At 32.4% G+C, this 18,092-nt stretch overlaps 1 protein-coding gene across 4 annotated transcripts in view; it reads left to right on the top strand.

Moving 5' to 3' along the window:
• The window catches only part of U3-55K (U3 small nuclear riboprotein factor 55K), a 52,961-nt gene that overhangs the window by 14,490 nt on the left and 20,379 nt on the right, over positions 1–18,092 (top strand). For 3 of the 4 annotated variants that reach the window (XM_076501278.1, XM_076501276.1, XM_076501274.1), the window contains exons 3-8: positions 371–394; positions 1,684–1,799; positions 5,884–5,951; positions 6,779–6,820; positions 14,091–14,217; positions 17,790–17,914. In XM_076501278.1, the coding sequence (XP_076357393.1) occupies positions 371–394; positions 1,684–1,799; positions 5,884–5,951; positions 6,779–6,820; positions 14,091–14,217; positions 17,790–17,914 (502 nt within the window). The remainder of the gene's footprint in view (positions 1–370; positions 395–1,683; positions 1,800–5,883; positions 5,952–6,778; positions 6,821–14,090; positions 14,218–17,789; positions 17,915–18,092) is intronic. The other variant, XM_076501275.1, reaches the window with a different exon arrangement.

The raw sequence follows: 18,092 nt of genomic DNA, 5'->3' as shown, positions 1-18,092 counted from the left end.
AACTTATGGGGGATCAAAACTAATCATAGGTGGTGTTTTGTTATAGTTTGAATATTGTGAACTATTGTTTTGAGGTTTTAACACGGATAAAATACATGGTGGTGTTTTGTTATAGTTTGAATATTGTGAACTATTGTTTTGAGGTTTTAATACTGATAAAATACGTGGTGGTGTTTTGTTATAGTTTGAATATTGTGAACTATTGTTTTGAGGTTTTAACACTGATAATGATGAAATTTGAAACAATTCTGAAATATCCATAATTAAAGATATTTTTTCAGTATAACCATGTTTTTAATCATTATTATAAATCTTAATTTTTAAGCTGATACTCACCTTGACAAAAAAGGTTTTATGGGATAACTTTCAGGATGTTTGAAGTAGACAGAACAAGGTAAATTTGTCTATGTATTTACACTTGAATCCTCTTTATTAATAGGAAGCTGGAAAAAAGATATGAATATAAAATAAAATACACTTTTCTTAATTTTGTTTTTTATGGAAAATATTTCTTTATAAATGTTCCAATAAAATAAAAACAACTCTATGTTAGTATCATAAGGCAAACTAAGTTGACCAAACCTTATGAGGTGATGTATGTATGTAAGTAGCCAAGGGACCAAACTGATGAATCATTGCATTTTAATCAATGTAGATTTTAGTTTTTGTTGGATATACGGTACTGTTTAATGTGTTGCTATTTAGTTTATTTAACGACTGTTTAATCTTTAAGATATATTGTTTTGAAAATGTTAGTTGTGACACATTTTGGAATGTAACTACAAATTTAACATTATGTTTGCAATTAAATTGTTTTCCAGGTTTTACTAATATTGTTGATGTCACATTACTTGAATCTTTGGAGTTTTTCATCATTATCTTAACAGTGTATTGTTATGGTATAACACTGCTTGTAAATTTTTTCAAAACTTTGAGGCCTCAGTGAATTATACATGTGTGTGTCTATTGGAGGCTTGCAAGCTCAAGTTAAGTAAAAAGTATGGATAGTCAAGTAAAATTCAGTCAGACAAAAAGGAAAAAATTATTCATCCAAAGACTGATAGAGATGTGAATAGTTAACTAGAGATAAGGAGAATAATTTGTTTTGCCAAATGGTGTTTTTAAGGAATTGAACCATTGTGTGTGGATTTTGACAAAAAGGAAACAATTATTTGAAGTTTAGGATACAACTGTGGTGATCTACAGATTAGTGTAAGTGAACTTACTCACTGATACTATTGTAGTAAGAGTAGAGAATAATGAGTTGCTATGCCAATTGGATTCCGAAGTAATTGAGTCAGCCTAAGTAAACTTCTGACAAGAAAAGAGAATTATTTAGAGTTTGAGATACAGTAGTGATATCCATGTGTAAAGATTTTGTGCATAGTTTGAATTCCTTTTAATATATTATTTTCAAACAAGTAGAATGTTTGCTAGAAAATAAATGAGTAACAGCTGCAGCTAATAATAAACTAAAACATGTTAGTATTATGATTTGGACATATCAAATCCAAGTTACATTTACTGCATCCATTCAAACATTTTTGGAATGTAGCACTTTTGTATAGTTAACTTCAGCTTAATTCAGAGTAAGTATTAATTTGAAACTGTCAGAACAAGGCATTAAAATACTATAAAAATTAATTTCCAATAATCATACAAATCTAATAACTGTGTTTTTAGTGAATTAGAACATAAGAAGAAGGATGCTGCTTCGTCGAGTGAAGATGATGAAGAAACTCAGCAGGAAAAACGCTTGAGGCTTGCTAAAAAATACCTTGAAGAGATTGAGAAGGAAGGTGAGTTATGCATAAAACTAAAAGTAAGAATGGACCTTCAAGAGATGGAGATTCAAGATAGATTAAGAAAAAAGCTGTAGAATAAAAAAACGTTGAAAAGCAAAGTGAGTTGTGATTAAAACTGTAAAGCTAAGAAAAGTATTTTCAGAATATAGAAAAGCAAGGTGATTTATGATTAAGAGTGTAAAAATAAAAAAAAGGAAGGGTATCATGAAAAAATAGAAAAGTAGGGTGAATTGTAAATGAGCCAATAATTTAAGCAAGTATGTACCTTCAATAAGTTGATCTTACACTTGATATTGCTCATACATTAGGAGATCTTGCACGAGTTTGTTTTCTCGCCGTAATTTGCTGGTTGCTCCATTTTTTTCTCTTGCACTAACCCCCAATGTCTTTCTGCTGAAAATGTTACTGTGTTTGAGGTGGTCTAATCTGTTTGGTTTGAGTGGGATATCTTTGTATTTTGCTCTGCTCAAAAGAGCCCTGTTTTCAAATCAGTGGTGGGAATTTCTTCCTCCAGTTGATTGAATTTGAGGTGAAGATGGTGTGATCCTCCTTACAACCCTTCATGGATGTCAGTTCCCAGGGGTTGAGTATTGAATTGTAGATAACTTACCAATGTTGTGATCTTTATCCTACATCTGCATGGATGTCAGTTTCCATTGGTTGAGTTTTGGATGTAGTTGATTTGCCATATACAGTACATTGCAATTTAGCCACTGTACACGTTGTGACACATTCCTTCTTTTACTTAGAATTTATTCATTAGGTTAATTGAAATTATTGTATATTATAGTTAGGATCACTGTCTAGCATTTTTCTCTGCCATTGAGATTACTCCTCACAATTAATTGACTATTCATATCCTTTTCTACATCTGGGTGAAGAGTACTTGGTACAGAAGTGGTGCAGTCTACCACATATGGTATTCTTTTAAGGGGTTTCCCTAATGGCATCCTATAGATGTTTTGAAGGATACTTCTGCTTTCTCCCTTGCACTGGTCTCTCCAAATATCCAGTTTGATATAATCCTAGTTATATATAAGAGGAAGTAAGGTACCTTGTTGAAAGTTACAATTTTACTGCACTGAAAATATATTTCTGCCTAAACTCAAAGGTAGAATAGCATGGAGGGAGTCCTGTAAGTCACATGTTTGTGATGTGCATCTATTGATGGATGTTTGTCTCATGATAATTTGCACAGCAAGAATTAGTTAAACCATGTGAATCAAGAGGCTGTGACATGCAAAAAAAAATGTAAATATTTGTGTGCTTTCTGTTTTCTACCTATTGCAGATTCATTTCCTACTTCAAGAGTGAAGAGCATAGTTTTTCCCAAAGTATTGTGTAGTACCCTACAAGTGTGCTTTATTCTCATCTTGGAACACACTTGTTCATTCTGGGGGATTGCTTTCCACTTGATTTCAGTGTTGTGTTTTTAACCTGCCCCTTCACTTTTGCATTGTGGGATTTTAGTTTTGTTTGACCAGAGACAGGATCGTATCAGAAGTTAACATTTTTCTTACATGAAAAATGAATTTCCTCATGTTCTTCTTCCCTACTGCTGGTGTTCTTTTAGTCTGATAATTCTCAAAAGTGAAGATTGAGCTGGAATACCAAAGGGAGCTAGCTGCACCAATATAGATGGCACAATACTAATGGTGGAGAGCAGTCACAGCATATGTACATGTTCAAAAATGGTGTAAAATTGAAGGGGTATATACACTGGTGTGCAAAGTGCAAAACGTTTTTAACATTGCTCAGAGGGAAAAAAAGAGGGTTAGATAGCTTTGTGTAAGCAGAATTTTGACTTTTGAGCTTCTTGCTCACTGTTCTCATTAGTCAGTTTCTTACTGGCCAACAGGTGTAAAAATCCATGTATGTATATACACAATTTTGCTTACATGATATTACTATCTTTTCAGCTACATAATTCTGTATGTTGCCTATTTACCACTTCTGCCCACACTTGTTGTGTGTGATGACCCTGTTATTTTCATTATGGTCATCAACCCTATTAACATTTACATAGTGCCTGAGATTAAGAAGTCATTTTATTAAAGAAATGTTTCTTCTGTCTTAGAAGTTTCAGTGTTTATACAGTTTCATATATTTGAGACTTTCATAGGTACATACTTATCATTATCACATATGCATAATTAGAATATTTTGTATTTTTATGGATTTTTCTGTCCATGACTCTCACAAATGATTTAAATGTCTCTCTTTGTTCTAAATAAAATTCCATCCATTATATTACAGCCCCATGAGAAGTAATCTAGTGGCTGATGATGTTTGATGCCTGTTATTTTTGTATGCCTGTTATTGTGTAGTTTTAGAGGTATCTGTTCTACTTAATTTTTGTGTCTTTGCATTGTTCTATTTTCAAGTTGTTGAACCTCATCCTTGGAAAAGCTTGGATCTTTCTTTGGTTTCCCATGAGTACCGAGTGATATGATCAGTTTTAGACTCACTGGCCTAAGGGTGAAGTGGGGTTAAAATTCTAAGAATATATTTACTCATACTTTTTGACCAGTATGCTTCTCCAAGAATATTTATTACAGGAATGAGGCATAGTATTCCTTCTGACTGTTTACACCCTCATCTTTGCTTCCATTTTTGGCTGCACAAGTATACACATTATTGCCCTCACTGACTTTTTTTTCCTTTTTTTTTGTTATGAACTGAAAGGAATTAAAGATGAAATACTAATTTGCTGAGAAGAAAATCTTCTTTTGGAGAACTCTAGGTTCAGACTATTTATAAGGTTGATGTGTTGCACTCATTTTTTTCCAGGAATTCTGTTTTTTGTATTTGTTGTTCTGGTTTCAGCTTCAGCTGTTTGACCACATTGTTTGTATGCCCCAAGTTATTGCTTGCTTACCTTCTAATGTTTATATTTTTGTCTAACCTTAACTTCAGCAGTTCTTACTTTTGTTGCAGTGTGGGTATATGGGTTGTCAGTATTTCAGAGGTATATCTCTCTGATTTGTATTTCAAATTTTTAGGATTAGAATGAATTAAAAACAGGTACTTACTTCTAAAATACTTTCCCTTCCACCTACATGCAGTTAGAGTATAGTTTTGCTCACAACTACAACTTAAAAATTTCAGCTGAAGTGGGTAAGCAGAGTTTGTCTGAGATCTTCCAATGCATTTGCAATAACTTATGGAAAGTAGAAGAGAATTTTGGATAATTGATGAATGCTCTGCATTGCATCAAAAAACATTCAGAACTTTCAAGTCACATGGTTGCTGTAAGTATGATGGTACACTTAGCAACAAAAGCAGAAAACTACTTTAGAGTATTTTACAATCTTAAAAATGTAAAAAACTATATCAAAAAGGTACTTTTAAGAGATGGAAAAACAAAAGAGTTACAAATAAAACTGTAACATAATATATATATATATATATATAAAATGTACCTTCAAGAAATAGAGAAGCAATGTGAGTTTTGAATAAAACTGTATCTTAAAAAAAGAAACATTTAACCTTCAGGCCCTCTCGCACATACTCCGTACAAAAAGTAAATGCAACTGAAATTCATCCTTTATTTCCCCTTCCCTTTTAAAACTTTGTAAAATGCCAGTCTTCCCTAATGCCTGACAGAAACTCAATCTGTAAGATAGACCACAGTATCTAATGTGGTGGCTATTTTCTTTTTTAATAAATAATATAAACCTGTGTCCTCTTTTATAGTGCAGTGTGTGAGCCCAGTTGAGAATGGTATATAAACAAGTCAAATTTGAGGGTTAAGGCTTAAAGTAGTATTAGTTGAGCCCTTGTCAACATAGTAAATTGGTCATAAATAAAATGGTTTTTGTATTTTAGATTATTTATTGTTTATTGCAACTAGTGTGGCAAAACTTCAGAGTCTGAAAATCTTATCTCTGCCTTTAAAACGTGCATCAAATAATACTGTGTGTGTATCAAGGATGCACATGGATCTTCTTCCATTATAAGCAATTTTTGATATATATTTTAACTTTGAAAACAAGCTGAGAGATTCTAGAAGATTTCTGGTAAACATTTTTATTCATTTATTTCTTGGAAGTTACTAATTAAGATTTATATTACATAGAGCAGCATCGTAGAGAGACAGAAGAAATTGACAAAGATATCATCAGTCATCGTTTGAAGCAAGATGCTGTGAGTCTATGATGTTATTAATGTGTAAGACTATGGAATGTTATTGAGCACTTCAGTATGTATTATTTTTCTGGGTTTTGTAAGTAGATGACTTTAACCTACACATAAAACTAATATTGTTTCTCTGGTGGTCAGTTGTGCTGAAATATTTGATAAAATCATTTAAAAACAACAAAGTGAGAGAGAGATTAATATGATTTGGACTGTTGCAAGCTTAAGATCAGGTCTCCCCTGTCGTGAAAATGTTTCTTTATTTTCACTTAATACACTTAAGTAGTAAGCCATTGTGCAAATAATTTAATCATATAAAAACAGAATATTTTTAGCTGCTTCAAATCCTTTGTTTTGGTGTTTACGAGAACAGTGATATTTCGATTAAAGTATTTATTCATATGTTCTCAAATAGTTTAGCAGCTGATTAACACCAATGACCTTTTTTTAATAACTCATTTAATAAAGAATTTAATTTTATTTTATTTGTTACTTATTCTTAATGCCTGGTGTATGCAACATTTTTACTTGAGCTTTGTTGATTTTATGTTATATATGAAAGTTGAAACTTGATTTTGTGCTTGAAAACTAAATTGTACAGTAATATCTGGAATCATCCTTTTCTTTACCAAAGTATCAGTGAAAAATAAACTATCTTGGTATTATTCCAAGCAGAAGGGCTGTAGTAATGAACATAATTTATGAGAGTTGTGATTTTAAATAAATTTGGAAAATGTTAATAAAAACAAATAAAATGTTAACAATAGTATTAATATTTTTTAAAATTAATTATCAGGTACTTATGTATTTTAAAACTTAAGCTCTGTTTCATTTAGCTTGAACAGGCTGGAGTGTTACAGAAGAAACTGGCAGACAAGGTATTGTATTAAGTTATTTCTTCAGTGACTTGATCCATGTGACTGCTTTGACTTGTATACTTCAGTGATTGTAATCATTGGCTGTTTTGAGTTATTTCCTTCAGTGACTGTAATTAAGAGACCATAATATATTTCCTTAAGTGATTCTGAGCTATGTGAAAAACCATGATTTATTTTCTTCAGTTAGTAAGATATATGTGACGATATTTATTTCCTCAATGATTTTGATAAATGTGATTGTCTTGATTTATCTACCCCAGTGACTTTAATTCATGAGGCTGTTTTGATTTATTTCCTTTGGTTATTATGATGTAGTTGATTTCTTTTTATCTGAAAGCTATCATGATAGAGATTTTGTTTTTTAAAACAAATATCTTCCAATATATTATATAACCAATGACACTGATAAACATTTTTCTAATATACAGTGACATATGGCTTACATCTACATTTTCTCTATACTTCAAACTATAGTTAAAGGTGTTATATTTTCATAAAACTTTTTTTAAACTCTACATGGATTTCAAAACATAATAAATGTTTATTCTACACATTTAAAAATTAATAAATGCTCAATAATTTAATACCTATACTTTTTTAAATATCAATTATATACATACAGGAGTTAGTGTAATATGTGTTGGAGTTCATTTTACGTTTTATTAAATTTCTAAGTTAGTAACTTGTTACATCACCACTCTTTCAAGTTAGGTCTAAAACTTTTAGTGACAGTATGTCCAGTTATAGTCAGTAATGAATGGGAAATTGTGAACTCTTAAGTGTAAACTTGAGTTTTTGTACTGTAAGTGAAAATAAATTGAACTTTCAATACTGTTAGTATTTTATAAACTTGGTGATGTACTCAGTGAATATGATTTTCTTACATCATAAACTTGTTTTGATGTGGTTTAGCCATTTGATAGAGCAAGTGAGATTGTTTGATACTCTATTAATTTCACCATTTCTTTCAAGCAAAACTTTGGATATCAATCTTCTGTCATTTTGAAAATTTGTAATAACACATTTGACACTTTTTCTGACTGCTTCATAATCCATACGTCTCTTCTGCTCTACTGATATTTCTGCTTAAACTTAAAACCCTCTTCATATATTTCTTTTTAATTTTTCAATTTCTTTGTCAGCATTCCAGCCTTGAGCTCCCACTTCATGCAACAAAACATTCTGAATCTAACTTTTAAAAAGAAATATCTTCTTTTTCCACTTTTGTATAACACTTTTCTTTCTTAAACTCCATATCATGTTGATAATATTTTAAGCATTTCTACTTTGCTGCTTAATGTTATCATGTTTATAAATATGTGTTCAAAATTTTATTAAACTAACATTTTATAAATGTATATCATTAAGTTTGGCATGAAACTGTAGATTAATTGTTGTTTTAATTTTAATGTAAATATTAAAAAAAAAAGAGAATAAATATCAGTTTTTGTGTGCCACTTGAATTAAGCTATTTACAATAAACATATATGGTTTCCTTTTACAATTTGAAGTCATTCTAGGACAAAAGAAAGGGTAATTTAGATTTATTTCTAATTTTAATGATGGTTATGAAATTGTTTGAATTGACTAATTTCACAGGTTTGAAAATAATAATAGATAAAATATAAAGTTTTATTTGAAAAAAAAACTTGAAATTTATTTAGGAAGTTTTAGAAATTACATAAATGAAATATGAGATTTCTGTGATGAAGTATTTTTAATGTTAATATAAAAATCACTTTGCACTCAAACTAGCAAAAGAAAAACTGGATATATTCATGAACGAATCTTTTTTTTAAGTTTATTAAAATGCTTCACTAAAATTTTAATTTTTTGTGTGTAAAATATTTGTTATATTTACTGAAAGCCTGACAAAGTTTGTGAAGATGCAAATACTATAATAAAAGTGATTAAGGGGTAAGTAAGTTTGAAGTTTGACTGATCCAATGTGGAAAGAGTTAATGTGTTTCATGGAAATAGTTTGATAGTTATGGAACATTGTTTGCTTTGTGCAAGTTCGTATCATGTGCTCTTAGATACACTGTTTAATTAAATCAGGGGTTCCCAACCTTTTGGTACTCGAGACCCCTTACCTAAAAGTTTGAAACTCATGTGACCCCCTACTTAGGGCTTACTATCAGTAGCTTAATTTTTCCTTTTATTTTTTGTGAAGGAGAGGGAAAGAAACATCTAAAAAAAATATTTAAAAATTCTGTAATTATTTATTAGCAAATTAAATCACATTGGTCTAACCTGAATTCACAAAAAGAACATATATTTCTTAAAGTAATATTAACATAGGTTTGAACAGCTATCCAACCCAGCTAGTGAGATGCCTGATGTTGCATTTCAGCAGCAAGCTTTGAAATTCATGGCCGAGCATTTGTTAGAGCCAGTCTCATGTCATCTCCAACATCCAATCTGTTCCTATTCTTTGTTTTTATATTGACAAGAGTGGAAAATCCTGCCTCACACAAGTAGGTAGAAGCAAATGGAACAAGGACATGTAAAGCTATCATGCTGACTTTGGAATATGACTGATACATTGTGCACCAGAACTGAGTCATGGATTTCACCTTGAAGAGATCACGAGCTGAAGAGTCATTCCTTAGATCCAGAAATTCATCTTGGATATCATCTGGGATGCTGGATACATCAAGTTCAGTACAAAATGGGTTCCTTACCAGGGCCTCCTGTTCCTGTGATAGCTCAGGGAAGTAACGCTCGACTTCCTTTTCTAGAGACTGAAGATGTTCGGTAATCTCATCCTTGAGGAACTGATCCAGTTGGATCTGAGACTCATCCGTCACTCCACAAAGTTTTTCAAACATAGAGATGTTTCCATGATTGGTTTTCCAACGCCAGTTCTGCAGTTTGGAAACAAAGGCCCGAAGACTATCTTGAAAAAGGAGAATATGTGTTTCCCTTCCTTGAAGCTTCAAATTGAGCTTGTTCAGCTGGTCAAAAATGTCGGCTAGGTATGCAACTCTTTTATTCCATGCTTCATCTTCGAAGTGAGCTACAAGATCTTTCCTTTCTTGAGTCTTCAGGAATAGCTTTATTTCATCTTCCATTTCAAAGACACGATTAATAACGTTTCCTTTCGACAACCAACGTACTGCTGTGTAGAAGAGAAGGACTTCGTGGTCAGCATTCATGTCTTTGCATAGTTCTTTGAATAGGCGAGTGTTGAGTGCTTGAGTCTTCACATAATTTACAATTTTGATTACAGATTCAAGCACATCTTGCAGAGAGGCAGGGAGAGTCTTACTGGCGAGAGCATATCGGTGAATCATGCAGTGGATGCCCTTTGCTTGAGGTGCTAGCTTCTTCACTCTTGACTGGAATCCTGATTTCGATCCCAGCATAGCCGGTGCCCCATCCGTACAAACCTCACACATGTTTTCCCATTGAAGATCGTCGTCTTGAAAAAAAGTTGAAACTTTTTCCATGACATCATCAGCTTTCGTTGTGGTTTCAAGTGCACTGCAGAATAAGAATTCGTCTTTGATGTCACCTGAATTAATGTATCTCACGAAGACAAGCAACTGAGAACATGAACTTACATCTGTCGACTCATCGAGCTGAAAGGAGAACAAAGGGGAACCCTTGATTTCAGTCAAAACCTGTTCCTTTACATCCATAGACACTTTAGAAATGCACCTCTGTATAGTATTATTTGACAGGGATACTTGCTGCATCTTCTTTGCACTGGCTTCTCCAAGAATAAGATTTACTGCTTTCATCATGCAGGGTTTAAAAAATGTTTCTCCAATCGTGTGAGGCTTTTTTTGTTTAGCAATTTCGAATGCAATCTCATATGAAGCTTCCACTACGGCTGCACTCTGCTGCTGAAACGACCCACTTCTATTGATTCTTTGGCTTTTAAGACACCGTTCGTGCCATTTGAAGAAATCCAAACCCTTCTTTGCATGTTCTGGATGTTTCGTCTCGAGATGACGCTTGAGTTTTGATGGTTTCATTGACTCTGCACTCAGGACAGCATGGCACAAAACACAGTGTGGTTTCTCGATACCGTCATTGGCGAGCACAGTGGTGAAGCCAATGTTAAGGTAGCATTCTGAGTATCTGCACCATTTAGCCATGGACACAACTCGCCTCTACTGCTTACTTATCTCCTTGTTAAAATAAAATAAAAATGTTGAATAATGAACGCTTTGGCAACTGTAGATCTTACACTGACTACTTGTTGGGGGTGCAGGTAGAGTAATGATGGGGTAAGTATTGGGAGGGAAGGGAGCGTGGCCAGTCGCACAATTCGTCATCCATCCAATCAGCAATGGACATGTGGCTCACGTGTCGACAGCAAGCACACACACAATCACAGCTAAACAGACACACAAGCATACGTACATGCGCGTGCACTCACATACTCGCTACTCACTAGTACAGAGAGGCAGGGAGAGTCTTACTGGCGAGAGCATATCGGTGAATCATGCAGTGGATGCCCTTTGCTTGAGGTGCTAGCTTCTTCACTCTTGACTGGAATCCTGATTTCGATCCCAGCATAGCCGGTGCCCCATCCGTACAAACCCCACACGTTTTCCCATTGAAGATCGTCGTCTTGAAAAAAAGTTGAAACTTTTTCCATGACATCATCAGCTTTCGTTGTGGTTTCAAGTGCACTGCAGAATAAGAATTCGTCTTTGATGTCACCTGAATTAATGTATCTCACGAAGACAAGCAACTGAGAACATGAACTTACATCTGTCGACTCATCGAGCTGAAAGGAGAACAAAGGGGAACCCTTGATTTCAGTCAAAACCTGTACCTTTACATCCATAGACACTTTAGAAATGCACCTCTGTATAGTATTATTTGACAGGGATACTTGCTGCATCTTCTTTGCACTGGCTTCTCCAAGAATAAGATTTACTGCTTTCATCATGCAGGGTTTAAAAAATGTTTCTCCAATCGTGTGAGGCTTTTTTTGGTTTAGCAATTTCAATGCAATCTCATATGAAGCTTCCACTACGGCTGCACTCTGCTGCTGAAACGACCCACTTCTATTGATTCTTTGGCTTTAAGACACCGTTCGTGCCATTTGAAGAAATCCAAACCCTTCTTTGCATGTTCTGGATGTTTCGTCTCGAGATGACGCTTGAGTTTTGATGGTTTCATTGACTCTGCACTCAGGACAGCATGGCACAAAACACAGTGTGGTTTCTCGATGCCGTCATTGGCGAGCACAGTGGTGAAGCCAATGTTAAGGTAGCATTCTGAGTATCTGCACCATTTAGCCATGGACACAACTCGCCTCTACTGCTTACTTATCTCCTTGTTAAAATAAAATAAAAATGTTGAATAATGAACGCTTTGGCAACTGTAGATCTTACACTGACTACTTGTTGGGGGTGCAGGTAGAGTAATTATGAGGTAAGTATTGGGAGGGAAGGGAGCGTGGCCAGTCGCGTGATTCGTCATCCATCAATCAGCAACGGACATGTGACTCACGTGTCGACAGCAAGCACACACACAATCACAGCTAAACAGACACACAAGCATACGTACATGCGCGTGCACTCACATACTCGCTACTCACTAGTACACACATACATACAGTTGCAGACACATACACATTCACACAGGCACATTCACTCACAGGCACGCATACATACACCCATAATATCACCTAATGACATTGAACTAACGTAGCACACGTTTTGCTTTGCACCGAAACAAAAAAAAATGTAAGAGCATGAAAATGTAATTGATGAAATAAAATTAATGTTATCCCAAGCTACTTCTAACAAGGCTATGCAACTCCCCTGCCAAGGCTTCGCGACCCCCTGTGGGGTTGCGACCCACCGGTTGGGAACCTCTGAATTAAATAAATAAATTAAAAGTTTCATTGGCAGTTAACAGAAAAAAAGGAGAGAGAACTGAGCAAAGTACTAACTCGTGTTTTTCATGTGAATCCTTTAATTATTATTATAAAAGTAACTGAACTGTAAAAACTAAAGAACTCTTTGGTTAGGTTAGGTAAGATAAGAAAAAATAATAGTAATATAAAATTACCTCATGACAGATACATGCAAGTAGGTGTTGTGTAATTTGATATAGTAATGTGAGCTGCATATTTGTTGACTGATTTACAGTTTGTGAGTCAGGATTATTTGTTACACACAATTCAAAGAGCAATTTTGGAATAAAATTAAGTATAAAGAGATGTATGATGCTATAAGCTTTAATCTATTTAGGATAAATAAATGTAGTTTGATGTTGCAATTTGTAGTCATCTTAGAAAGAAAAAAAGGATAATTTAGATTTATTTCATATTTATTATTGTGGTTATGAGACTGGTCAAGTTGGCCAAATAGGTATATGGTTAGGACAGAAAAATAATGGATAAAATAAAGTTTTACTGAAAAAAGGTTTGATAATAGTTAGAAGGTTTTAGAGATTATATGAATGGAATTTTACAGTTTTCAAATAAAGAAAAGTATTTTTAACCTTTAAAATCATGTTGCACTCAGAGCAGTGAATATTCTTACTCCCCATTACCACAGATAAATGTTTAGTAAAAATAGTTAGTTTGAAAAATCTAATGCTTTTGTGTACAAAAGACTTGTAATATTTACTGAAAACTTGTCAGATTTTGGGAAGATACAGAAACATTAAAAGTTGCAGTATGAAAACTGATGGTCACTTCAGGGTCATGCACACATATACATGGTCAAACTGACAAAGTTTATAGCAATAGAGATAATGAGTACATTATACATTTAGATTTAGAAATACTAACTGGAAACTTTAATAATGATCACCCTAATCTTAGTGAAATATACTGTAGATGTAGTGATAAGCACTTGAAACTAATACATAAACACCCTGTTCATCCATCCTTTGGTATGTAAATCTTATTCTTTCAACTCCCTTAATATGATTTTATTGTTTCTTGTTATCTTTAAGCTATCATACCATGATTTTAATACTCCATATTATTTTTCACCTTTGTTATTCTGATTGTAGTTTACCTTTATTTTTTCATCCTTGAATTTAGTGAACATTATTTTTCAGCCTTACTTATCATAAATTTGTTGTTTCTATTATTTAATGTTTACCACAGTTTCAGTGTACTTTGTTTTTTCCTAAATCATATTATTATTGAAGTTTATTCTGTTAACATTTCTCCTAATTTCAAGAGTATCTGCAGTAAAAATTAAAGTTTTCCATATTTTTTTTAAGATTGATATTTTGAAATGTACAATTTAGTCAAAATATCAGTTAGAGTTATTTGCTCTTCTAGTTGGAAACAGTTACCTTGGATGATTTAAGAGTATTGCGAGGTCATCAGCTACCAGTGACCTGTCTGGTCATTTCCCCAGATAGTCAGTACATATATACTGGTTCAAAAGATTGTTCTGTTATTAAATGTAAGTATAAATATTTTAAATAGAAGTGAAACTTTTATTATGTTATCCTTTGAAACAAAATGCTTTAACTTAAGGTGCAATGTGAATCAGGAATAAATTTTTTTTTAAGTATGTAAATAAATCAATTTCTTTGTGCTTTGTATTTGTTAGTAAAATTTTTAAAAGTGTTTTTTAAGCAAAATATTAAAGAATGCGATGTAAAAGTTTTATATTTCACCAACAACCTGTATAATGACTATTATTTACTGTATTAATAATCTATTTAGCAAACAAAATGTGAAGCTGAGTAGTATATTATTTGCATTTTAATACCACATGAAATGTTTTATTGTTGTGAAAGAGAAGCTTTTATGAATAATAGTGTTAGGTTAGTTTGTCACATTGTTCAGCTATACTCATTCTAATACTAAATGTACAAGGTATTTATCAATGGCTGAATTTTATGAAACAAAATATTAAAAAAAAAACTTGCTGATGGCTGGAAATAACCTTAATATCCAGTACTTATTAAAATGTTTATATATCCAGAGTAGTGAATAACTTTTCCAGGAGAAAAATAACATTCAGAGTATGGATTAGGTTATCATAGAATAAAAACAAAAATTAAGAAGAGTATAACTTATTGTGTAATAAATGAATACATCCAGAGGTCTGAATAAATTACCATGGGAAGAAAAAAAACATTCAAAGTACTGAATACTTATCATGAGAAAATATGATCCAGAATGCTGAATAAATTATTATAGAAGCAAAACAACAACATCCAAAATATTTATCATGAGAGAGGAAATAATACAAAATATAAATAAAAAAGAATAAAAATAACTCAATCCTTTTTTAAGAGGCTTGAGTTTTTGTAACTGCGTAGTATTAGGTGATAAAAACAGATGACATTGATACTAAGACACAAACTGAAATAAACGCAGTGGTGTGGTATAGGTTGTAAGACGAGGTGAAAGAAGCAAATTAAATATTTTAAGCCAATTATTCTTTTTGCCAACCTTAAAAACAGGGACCTTTCAGTAATACAACTTCAAATGTTGACTGTTTAGGTTAGAGTACTTCTGTTAAATGTGTTAAATGGTCCTTTTTTCCTAATTTAACATTACAATAAGTTTTACTAATGTATCATAGGTCTTACAACTTTTTAGATGTAATTACTTAGAAATTGTACCAACTAAAATTAGTGTTTCAAACTGCTCTGCCTAGAATAAATATTAGGTAGAAATTCCAACAGTTAGTTCGACCTGATAAAAAGATGTTAAAAATCAGCAATGCACAGTGTCTTACGTAATGATGTTGAACTTCAGTCACTGCTGTCAAAATGCCCAGAGGGCCAGACCCAGTTATTTTTTGCAAAGCAACTGCTAGGTTTATACAGTTTCAATTAAGTACAGTTCTAACAATTTGTTTGTGGCATATATCAGCATTATTATCAGTTTTTGCACTTTTTGGTTTTAAACATATTCTCATCCAGTCAACAGGCAAGATATTGATTGATTCATTTATCCCTGTTTTTTGTTACAGTTATTCTTAATTATGGAATGGATTTTAAGTTAATTTTTGCATAGGTTGTGAAAATGTTTGTTTTTAATGAAACTTTATGAAAAAATTGAAGGATGTTCAGTGACTTTCTGAAATATTTGAAGTAAATTATCAAAATGTCAAATGCTGCTTGTGAAGAAACAGAAAAAAATTTCATTAAATTTTCAATTTTGTAACCAATTGTTAAAATTTAGTCTGCAGTTAAACAGATGTGTAACTATAAATAGAATTTTGGATTTTTTCCTACCAGAATGTTCTAATGCAAGGATAATAAATGCAGTTTAGTCAATATAAAATAGTAAATAAATGTGATTTACATAAAAATTGTATATCTAGATCCTCTCTGAAATTTAAAAATATGGATATTTTCCTTAACTGACTACTTGCTTTAAGCATTCTTCAACAGCTGAATAAGTATATAGGTATATAAATCCAGATCTAGTTATTTTTTTTTAAATAAAGTGTTGTACACATTAAATTATATTTTGCATAGAGCAAGTAAGTATTCATTATGATAAATAAAATGGGGTTAAGCTTGCTCTTTTATTAAAATGTGTTGGCTTATGCAACTCTATAAAAAGTTTATTTAAAATGATGGTGTTATGGACTTGCTTGCTTTGCTCTAGTTGTCCTTTGATAGTCTAAACATTATACATAGTATTTCATGTGGTGATTTTGTTATACTTTCTAGTATCATATTTATGGAAAATATAGAAAGTGAACCATGTGGGTTCAGTTTGAAACAAGTTTTCTAAGTTAATGTTACTTCAAAGACAATATTTAGCTGTCCTGAAGGTCTTAAAATTCGGTTTTGGTTCACTGACACCTCCTCCTATATTACATGATGATAGCTGTTTGAAGTGGAAGAAAGTAATTGACTTGTCCCTACAGGAAAACATTGACTTCAGTAATGCACAGTAATTGGCTTGTGTTACAGAAACATGTTGGACTTCAGTGATCCACAGCAGTTGGCCTGTCTTACAGAAATATGTAAAATGTGAGTGACATAAATTAGTTAATCTGTCCATACAGAAAGATGTTGAAATTCAATGATATACAGCAATTAGCCCATCTAACAGAAATATTTTGAATTTGGCCTATCATGACTTGTTATCACAGAAATGTGATTCACATTGTGTTTTGTATGTATTATAAGAGTGACAGTCAAATTCCACTTTTTCTCAAGTAGTTCTAGTTGGTAATGGACACTGTTAACTATCTGCCTTCCATTTAGTTTGTAAACTCAAAATTTGGAATGGCAAGTGTTCTAGTATTTTTGAGCTTTTTGCACATTTTAAAAACAATCAAAATGCAAGGGTACATGATAAATTGGATTAATACAAAGCTGTATGTTAAATATTATATATTAATGCAAAGGTGCTCTGTTAAACACTGATAAGAAGCTGAAGTTACATATATTCCACATTCTAAAGGCACATAGGACATTCTTAACTCCAGATTCTTATAGCACATACAGAGGAAGATAAAATGTCAGTCCTTTTGTAGCTGGTCCTACAGTAGCTAAGTTGTAAATATAAAGGCTTATAATGTTAAAAATTTGATTTTGATACACATGTGATCAGAGAACAGATAGACTGTTATTCAGCTTTGTGCTTAACAACAAGCAAACCACCACAAGTTAATCCTTAGCTACCAGCCCATTTTACAGTGTGGTAAATGGAAGCAAATGTGGGGTATAGTTTGCTTTTCAATGAACAATGACTTGGTATGGACAAGTTTTAAAGCCACAGTATTTCCAATACAAGTCCTCAGTATTAATTCACTGAGTCATATAGTTCCATTGTTTAGTTGTGTCTTAAATACACTAATACAAAGTATGTGTTGCATACACATATCTATCATATTAAATGTAAATTAGTAAAGAAATGTTTCATTAAGTACACAATATTATAGATTTTTACTGTTAAAATACACTGTTATTATCACTTTCTTGAATTTCTTCTTTTTTCACTCTGTAATAATACTAACTTAAGAAACTATATTGCAGAATTTTATTTTCTTACTAGGGAACATAATTACAGGGAAAAAAGTGAAGGTGATACCTGGTGGGAGGAAAGGGACAGATGATCGTCATAATGGGCACACCTCTCATGTGCTGTGTTTAGCTATTTCCTCAGATACAAAATTTCTGGTAAATCTATAATATTTATACTTTAGGCTAATGATACACATTTTTTTTTATTAGCCATGGGATATTTTTACGTGTTGACTTTTGTAGTGTGCAAGAATCGGTGATTTGTAAGAGTTTAGTGATGTCTTCTTAATCTTTGTAAAATAAAAATTAAGAGTTAGGGAGATCAGTGGTGTTT

This window comes from Tachypleus tridentatus, chromosome 5, assembly GCF_004210375.1.
Source record: "Tachypleus tridentatus isolate NWPU-2018 chromosome 5, ASM421037v1, whole genome shotgun sequence".
In the NCBI taxonomy this organism is placed as follows: domain Eukaryota; kingdom Metazoa; phylum Arthropoda; class Merostomata; order Xiphosura; family Limulidae; genus Tachypleus; species Tachypleus tridentatus.
The sequence above is the reverse complement of the archived record's forward strand: the minus strand, read 5'-3'. Positions and strand labels throughout refer to the sequence as shown.